The sequence below is a fragment of the Neopelma chrysocephalum genome, unplaced genomic scaffold, assembly GCF_003984885.1.
Source record: "Neopelma chrysocephalum unplaced genomic scaffold, ASM398488v2 Primary Assembly neopelma1_89, whole genome shotgun sequence".
Lineage (NCBI taxonomy): Eukaryota > Metazoa > Chordata > Aves > Passeriformes > Pipridae > Neopelma > Neopelma chrysocephalum.
This window is the reverse complement of record NW_020897751.1, coordinates 4,169,072-4,177,330: the sequence shown is the minus strand read 5'-3', so window position 1 is coordinate 4,177,330 and position 8,259 is coordinate 4,169,072. Positions and strand designations below refer to the sequence as shown.

The following is an 8,259-nucleotide window of genomic DNA, read 5'->3' as shown; positions in this document are numbered from 1 at the left end:
GGTACTTTCTAACCTGCTCGACTCCAAGTTAATGTTTCCCTGAGGGCGGGAGGAGCCAGAGGGTCCATCCGTCACTTCCGAGCGCCGACCCGGCCCGAGCCTCCCTGCACGGCCCCGGCGCTCTGCACTGGTGTTTTAAATTAAAACAGAGTTCAGCCTCCCTCTGGCACCGCTCGCCACCAGCTCCTGAACGCCCCCACGGGCCCTCCCAGCACAGCGCCCGGCCCGGCGCATCCCACAGTGAGGGAGGCGGGATCCCGCCGGGCTCCGCCGGTGCCGCGGGTTTACCGCGGGCAGCCATTGCGTGCACCCACCCCGGGCAGCCTTGCCCATGCATCCTCCCTGCCAGGGCTGCGCCAGGGCTGCGCCGGGGCCGCGGGGCGCCCTGAGCGAGACACATGCTCCAAGGCCCGACCGGAGGCGATGGCGGCCTGAGGCAGTGGCCGGGCCGCGCGCGCTCCCGTGTGGCGCCAAAGCGCTCGGCGGCGGCCGCGTGCCCGCGGCACAAGCGCACGCGCGCCCCTCAGCGGCATCGGCGGCCAAAGGACTAAGCGGGCACCGCCCCCCCGCCTTCTCCTCCAAACCGCGCACGCGCCACCTGCCTCCCGCCACCAGCATTCCCATCGCGCGTGCGCGGGTGCCGCCCAGGCAGGGGAGAGGCGGCGCGCGGCGCGGCTATCGCGATAGTCGCGCGGCCTGGACGCTCCGCTGCCCGTGGGCGCTGCGCAGGTGCGGGTCCCGCCGGCCGGTCCTGTGAGGGAGTGAGGAGGCGCGTCCTGCCCGGCGCGAGCGGCTGCCGGGGCACATCCAGAGGTGCGGAGGGACTCGCGGTGAGCGGGATGAGGGGGGAGGGGAAGGTGCGCGGGGCCCGCCCGGGGGGCTACGGGGGCCGGAGGGAGGGGATGGGGGTCCCTGCGCTCCTCACGGGGCCGGACCCAGGCCCGGCGCGCGCCGGCGGGGGGGAGGCGGGGCGGTGCAGAGCCTCGTTCCCGATCGCGGCCGCCATTTTGAGCGGCGGAGCCGAGGGCGGCGGCGGCTCCGGAACAGCGGCGGGCGGGGGTCCCGGAGCGGCCGAGGGGGTGCGGGCCGGGCGGCACAGCACAGCTCAGCTCAGCTCCGGCGGGCCGAGAGGTGCGCGGGGCGCGGCGGGCAGCGCGGCCGGAGCGGAGCGGGGCGGGCGGGAGGCGGGCGCGCCGGCGAGGCGCGGTAAATGGCGGCGGGGAGCGGGCGGGGGGTCAGGGCCGCGCTGTCGGCAGCACGGCGGGAGGCGGCATCGCGAGGGCTCCGCGCCTGACGAGGCGGCCGCCGCGGCTCCCTTTGTGGCATGGTGGTGGTGCCCCCGCCACACGCCCCCCTCACACACACACACACCCCCCTCGCCGCCCCCGGCTGAGGGCAGACAAAGGAAGGCCTTGTGGTTTAAGCCCCCTCCTCAACTGTCTTGTTTTAAAAAAAGGCAAAAAAAACCCCAAAAAAAACCCCCCCCCCCCCAAAAAAAACCCACCAGACCAAAAAGACCCAAAAAGCCTCACGGAGCGGGTGAAATTGCTCTGAGTAAATACCGAGCTTTATGTGCTGCCCGCCATCCCCGCGCCGTGCGCGGGGTTCTATCCCGCTGGGATGAATGTCCATGTGTGCAAGCGTGCCAGGGAGCACAGTTTTGCGTACACGACAGAAATCAAGCTCATTATCCATAACTCTTGTTGTCTAAGAAAACCCGCCAGATTTCCTTTGAGGGCAGGGACTTAGGCATGGAGGGAATCTCAATTCTCTTTATTTTTTTGTTTCGGTTTTTCCTAGGATTTGATTTAAATAAAAAATGGATTGGAGTGGCAAACACAATGGGCCCAATGATACAACCAATGATGGGACGGTGGTACGACTCCGGGGCCTGCCATTTGGTTGCAGCAAAGAAGAGATTGTTCAGTTTTTCCAAGGTACCTCTAGTATAGTCGAAGTGTAGTGGATTTCTTTAGAGCTTTCTTGTGTCTTTTACACGATGTTTTGCACATTTTTAATAGCGGGTAATGGGGAGGATGGGAGGGATTGTATTAAATTAGTTTGTCTTGAGTAAGAATTATGCCCTGTAAATGAAGCACAAGTAACCAGAGATGTAGTAAAACACAGAATGTATCTAATTTTGTCGAGGTGGTAAAGATATTTTGCATATTGGGGTAACCTGAATGTTAGCATTTGGATCAGTTAAACTGCTTGATGGGTAGCAATATTTTCTTCATATAACTTAGGTGGTTGTATTTTTGCATAGTCTAAACAAGAAAAGAAGTATGGCTAAATCCATAAATGTTTAATGAAAGATCATTGGGTTGTATTGTTGGGTGATGGGGGAAACAAGGTGGTTTTCTTTTTCGTTGTTGTTGTTTAGATATGCTTTAAGTATTTGCTGCAGATGGGAATGTTTCAGCCTTTAACACTGTTCCCCTTGACGGGGTTATTTGTCCTTGGGTTAAAGGGTTGGAAATCGTGCCAAATGGGATAACATTGACGCTGGACTACCAGGGGAGAAGCACAGGGGAGGCCTTCGTGCAGTTTGCTTCAAAGGAGATAGCAGAAAATGCTCTGGGGAAACACAAGGAAAGAATAGGGCACAGGTGGGGATGGAGAGTTTGGGATGGTGTTAAATCTTTATTTTTTGGGGGTTGTGGGTCAGTAATGCTTTTGGGGGGTTGGGGACCACTGGGGAATTGGCTGTTTTTAAGAATTTTTATAACTGATCCTAAGTTAATTTGGGAAATACAGTAGATTTGGGGGGTGGGGGAGACAGTATTGCTCTGGGTAGTTTGCTAAACTCAGAAAATTGTTTCAATCGCTCTCGTGTAGGGTAATTTGTGATAAATGCTGCTATAGCCAGACATTGTTTTTCAACAGTATGTTTCTCATACTGGAAAGACATGTTTTAAGCTTAATTTGTACAGCTAGAATTTTCACCTAGTAACGTTTGCCACTGTAAAGTGGGGGTTTCGAATACACTTAAGATTCTTACGGTTTTGAGGAGAAACTTAAGTTGTATGGTATCTCTAGTCACTGCTATTGGCTTGTACCTTTAGTCATAGAAAACGTAGTATGGCCTTTTGTGAAATTCAGACAGCTTCTGCCCGTGTTCTTACTGGTGCCTTGAAAATCCTTTTTTATCAGATATATTGAAATCTTCAAAAGTAGTAAGAGCGAAATCAGAGGATTCTCTGACATGCCAAGAAGAATGATGGGACAACAGCGACCTGGACCATATGATAGACCATTAGGAGGAAGAGGGGGTTATTATGGAGCTGGGCGTGGAAGTATGTATGACAGAATGCGTCGAGGAGGTGGTGGATATGACGGTGGTATGTTTACCTAATGAACAGAGGTTCTGTTGTGTCATGTTTCTGACATACTTGTCAAGAAATAACGAAATGGCAGTACCTGCCAACACCCATTAGGTTGGACGTATTGACCTCAGAAAAACTCCTAGTGTATCAAAAAATGTGGCTTGTTATTTAAGATGAATGTAAATAATAAGGAAACTACTTTCAGCAGAATTTGATCTCTCATTTGCATGTTTCAGTCTGTTATATAAAAAGAAATGTACTTTTGCACTGTGTTCAGAAATCCAGGTTTAACAGTCCGTAGAGGCTGTTGGCAAAGTGCTGGGTGCCTAAAGACTGCAAAATTGAGTGTTTTGCATGGTTCTGTGAATTGTGAGCAGTAATGTAATCGCTCCTTTCTGTCTCTCCTTTGCACAGGGTATGGTGGCTTTGATGATTATGGTGGCTATAATAACTATGGCTATGGAAACGACGGCTATGACGACAGAATGAGGGATGGGAGAGGTAAAAGAAATTAACAGTTTGTTTAAAAAGCTTTTGCTATTATGTGAGTGTAAGACAGTATTTTCAAGTCAAAAAATGGCTTCATTATGCTATTTTATAAAGAAAGAAGGTTGTTTAAAAAGGGGGGAATTGGGGACTCGTTAGAAAGGGTAAATAAATGGCTTAGGATGCTTTCTGGTTAAGGCTTGGGTTGATATACGGGAAGTGTAAATATCAAGGGTTCAGTAGTATAATTCAGTGCTTTCAGAAGAACAATAGCGATGACTTTTGGCTTTTCATGATCTTAGAGGTTTGTGGGTTTTTTTGGTTTGGGTTTTCCAATAGGCATGGGAGGACATGGCTATGGAGCTGGAGATGCAGGGTCGGGGTTCCATGGTGGCGGTCATTTTGTTCACATGAGAGGGCTGCCCTTCCGAGCCACGGAAAACGATATTGCTAACGTAAGTACCACGGGGAGAAGGGCCTCCTGCTCCCAGGAGTTTGCATGTTCAAACTGGGTTAGAGTTCTCAAAACTAGGGACTGCTACATCTGCTCCATAAAGTCACGGCCCTTTCTGTGAGTTGCACAGAGTTAACGAGCTTTTAAAGGTACTGTCTGAGGTGGGATCACCAGAGCAGTCAGCAAAGCTGTATTTAACATTAATCCTTTTACTTGGTGCTCTTCTGTTTCCGTACAAGTTGTATTGCAGAGACAATAGTAGCTTCTTTCGGTATCCTCTTTTTAGGGTTTTCAGAACTTGTTTAAGCTTATTTAGTTTCGAAAGTAACAGCAGATGTGAAACTTAGCTTGCTTAGTTTGCATATTTATTTGTTGACCTGAGCCTGTTTTAGGAGGGGCAGAGTGTGAAGATTGTAGGGAGCCGTGTTTGGAGGGGATGGTATCCCATTACTTGAGCTTTTATCTGCCACCCTGATCTCTTTCATCTGCAGATTTTGGGGATGTATTCTTGTGTCAGCATAATGTGGGGTTTGTAGGGGGAAAAGCTTTGTTGGGATACAAGGCCTGGTGTAAATATTGCCTCTCCCTGGGGAGAGGCAATCTCATCACTTGCACCTGTATATTTTATATATATTTATATATAAGAACTCCATTCTTAAACTTGTGCTTGTTTTCTTTTTTGGGTGGGTTGGTTGGTTTGAATTGAGATGCGTTTTCTTGTGTCAGTTTGATTGTTTTGTTTAGTCTAACAACTGTGAGAACAAGGGCCAAACATCAGGCTTTGATTGGGAGCAGTGAGGAAGAGCAATCTGATTGATGGGCAGCTTTTTTTGAATTCCATGGATGTTTCTTTGCTTTGAGAAATCTGAAGAAGCAGAGACAATTAAAAACCAACTAATTTTTTTCTTGTCCAGGATGGCATTGTATAAGATTGTATTGCTCAGAGCAGTGTGTGTGGGCAGGAGTTGTTTGTGTATTTGCTTTCAAAGAAAGCTCCTCAAGCTCTGTAGCTGCAGCTCTTGAAGCTGTGTAGTAATAATGGATTGTCAGTGTAGGTTGACTCAATGGTGAAGGTCCCCTATCCCTATAATTGAGAAATGAGTAATTAAATTTAATTGATGCAGTGCACCACTAACCATGGGGATGGAAAAGAAGTACCTGTCTTGAATTCTACATTAATGTGATTTTCTTTTTTTCAATTTGTTTTATTCTTAGTTTTTCTCGCCGTTGAACCCTATAAGAGTTCACATTGACATTGGGGCAGATGGAAGAGCTACAGGAGAGGCAGATGTGGAGTTTGTGACACACGAGGATGCAGTAGCTGCCATGTCTAAGGATAAGAACCACATGCGTGAGTGTCGTGTTCCCTGGCACCCGTGGGCAGGGCTCCGCAGGGCAGCTGGGCTTCAACCCTGAGCTCCTGCCCATTGGCACGTGGCAAACCCGCCTTTTTGTGCTGTTCTGTTCTCTCTGCTGCTTCTATGGGGGGGTGTTTGCTTTGTGTCTCTGAGTCTGCTTTGTGAAACAAAATACAAAGTAAAGCTTTCTTGTTTCCTGCAGAGCATCGATACATTGAACTATTCCTGAATTCCACTGCTGGAGGTGGCTCTGGAATGGGAGGCTACGGCAGAGATGGAATGGGTACGCATGGATTGCACACTTAGCTGATGTTTTGCCAGGTGTCATGAGTTCCAAGCTTGTAATGGTGCCCTTTTGGCTCTGCAGATCAAGGTTACGGCTCCGTTGGTAGGATGGGGATGGGGAGCAATTACAGCGGCGGATACGGAACTCCCGATGGCTTGGGCGGATACAGTAAGTCTGAGCTCTGTTCTCTGTGTTTGCTGGGACAGTGTTGCTCCTGTCTGTCTGCTGGCAGACACTGGGGAAGGCGGGTGGGCTTTGGGCTGGGAGAAAGGAAGGAGGGCAGTAAATCATTTAAACTGTGAAGCACTCGGGGCTGCTGCATCAGCTGCAGGTTAAGGGAGTGGTGTTGGTGTAGCATTAGTGTAAATTGACATCTGCTGTATTACCCATCCCATTTTTTTCTTTTTTCAAGGTATGTATGCATGACCTTGTGTCAATTGTTTGCAGGTCGTGGCAGTGGAAATAGTGGAGGATACTATGGGCAAGGCAGTATGGGTGGAGGAGGATGGCGTGGGATGTATTGAAGGATAGCCTTGCTTCTGCAAAACACCCTGGAAGAAACAGTCTCTGGTCTACTAGACTTTCTTACAAAATTTAATTTCTTTTGTATTTTAAGAACTTTATAATGACTGAAGGAATGTGTTTTCACAATATTATTTGGTAAGCAACAGATTGTGATGGGAAAATCTGTTTTCTGTAGGTTTTATTTGTTGCATACTCTGACTTTAAATAAATTTTTATATTCAAACCACTGATGTTGATACTTTTTATACTAGTTACTCCTAAGGATGTATTACATATTCAAGACCACAGTCGGTTTAATTTGTTGTACTATGGTTCCATAAAGGTGGTTGTACTGTAACTCCTATGAACACTGATTGAGTTCTGTGTAATCTTGGTCTAGTGAACAAATTTGAAACATTCACTTGTTTAAGGGGAAAAAGATAGATGAATAGATTAGTTTATTTGGTTAAAGCTTTTCCTAAACCCTTTTGATAAGTTGTATGTAATAATTGCACCACAGCGTAAAGCTGTGGAGGCTGGAAGTCATTGTTCTGCCTGCCTTCCTTCTGCTGCCACATCCACCACCACCAGCTCCACACCTGTGGGAACGAGCAGTACCTCTGCTTTCTCCTCCACAGAACCAAGCACCACGTTTATTTCCATGCTTTGCTGTAGCTCCAGAGCCTGCACTTCACACATGTAACCTGCAAAGCAGACTGAAGCACTAGCACAGCTTTTAGTTAACATGACATAGGTCAAGCACTTGGAAGCTTTTTACTTAGTATTTTTTTCACTAACGTGCTTTCAGCAAGAGTGGGGGAGTTGGAAGCAAGTTAGACTTCTTTCTTGAATTTATTGTACTTAGACACAGTTCAGCTTTTTTTTGCTGCTCAGAGCTGATTTGTCTGTATTTGCTCAAAATTTGCCGAGCTGTTCTACAGATGAGCTCCTTAGAAGCCAAGATCTCTAAAATATCTGTAGGCCCAATACTTACTCAATAACACACAACCCAAACACATCAATAAAACTTTCTGTGCATTTGTGACATGTAAGATATGTAAGAAACTATTGTTTGAAGACACTTAACATACCTGATGTGTAATGGAAAAAGGTATTTATTCTTCTGAGCCAGTGTGATCTCCCAAATTAACTGCTTTGTCCTCAATGCCTCCCTTAAAATGTCAAATGTGATCTTGGGTATTGCAAGTCTGTCACCTGTTTTGCTAGTACTGTGTTATATCTGTAATAAATGTCTTCTTGTGGGAGAGAGGAGAATGGAGTTTATTTCACTAGAGAATGTGTTCGGGGATCAAAGGGACTGGAAGAAAGAGCTGGAAAGGGTAACTGGCACAGGAAGCTTTCCAAGCACTGGAGCAGTTTTGGCCAGGAAGGGGAGGGAAGAGGAGTTTGTAACCATTGGAACTCTGTGCTCTTAAGACCTAGGGGGTTCTTGGTCTCGGGCTGAGAACACTGAGGTGTTCCTAAATGGCAATGGTCAGGACAAGAGTTAATCCAGCTGCAGGAGTTACTGGAGAGAGCAAGTGTGTGTGCTTGAAGGAAGCCTATTTTTTCTGGGCACAGCAGGGGGCTTAAATCCTGCCAGCTCTGTACCTCCCTCGGGGACACCTGACACCTGCTCAGACTCACCTTTGGAGAGCAGGGTGGGGCTCTGCTCTGAGCTGTTTTTCCAACCAGTCCATCTGCAAGGAGCACTCTGGCTCAGCCCCGGTGAGCTCAATCCCACAGAGCTGGACAGTGAATCTCTCGGGCCTGTCCTGTCCCTTCACCCTGGAACGAGAGCAGCATTCAGCGACGAACCTTCCACCTCACTTGAGCAGCATTTAA

The 8,259-nt window shown here is 48.5% G+C and overlaps 1 protein-coding gene across 9 annotated transcripts; it reads left to right on the top strand.

Moving 5' to 3' along the window:
* The first annotated feature begins 647 nt into the window (after positions 1-647).
* On the top strand, positions 648-7,679 carry HNRNPH3 (heterogeneous nuclear ribonucleoprotein H3). 9 transcript variants are annotated; one of them, XM_027693057.1, is made up of 10 exons: positions 656-830; positions 1,801-1,937; positions 2,471-2,609; positions 3,154-3,341; positions 3,741-3,827; positions 4,140-4,267; positions 5,482-5,617; positions 5,827-5,907; positions 5,992-6,078; positions 6,323-6,661. In XM_027693057.1, exons 2-10 carry the CDS (start codon positions 1,820-1,822, stop codon positions 6,334-6,336), a joined length of 978 nt encoding a protein of 325 aa, XP_027548858.1. In that variant the 5' UTR covers positions 656-830; positions 1,801-1,819; the 3' UTR covers positions 6,337-6,661. The 9 variants fall into 9 exon arrangements, with proteins under 9 accessions (XP_027548852.1, XP_027548849.1, XP_027548854.1 ...); XM_027693052.1 differs by having other exon boundaries at positions 660-830; positions 6,358-7,679; XM_027693055.1 differs by having other exon boundaries at positions 662-830; positions 3,154-3,296; positions 4,152-4,267; positions 6,358-7,679.
* Positions 7,680-8,259: the final 580 nt, after the last annotated feature.

What these genes read in the sequence shown, in the direction of transcription:
- HNRNPH3 (XM_027693048.1), top strand. Translation starts at nt 1,820, where the DNA reads ATGGATTGGAGTGGCAAACACAATGGGCCCAATGATACAACCAATGAT. An exon ending in CGGAAAACGATATTGCTAAC is followed by an intron (nt 4,268 to 5,481) that starts GTAAGTACCACG and finishes TTTTATTCTTAG; the next exon opens with TTTTTCTCGCCGTTGAACCC. An exon ending in CTACGGCAGAGATGGAATGG is followed by an intron (nt 5,908 to 5,991) that starts GTACGCATGGAT and finishes TTGGCTCTGCAG; the next exon opens with ATCAAGGTTACGGCTCCGTT.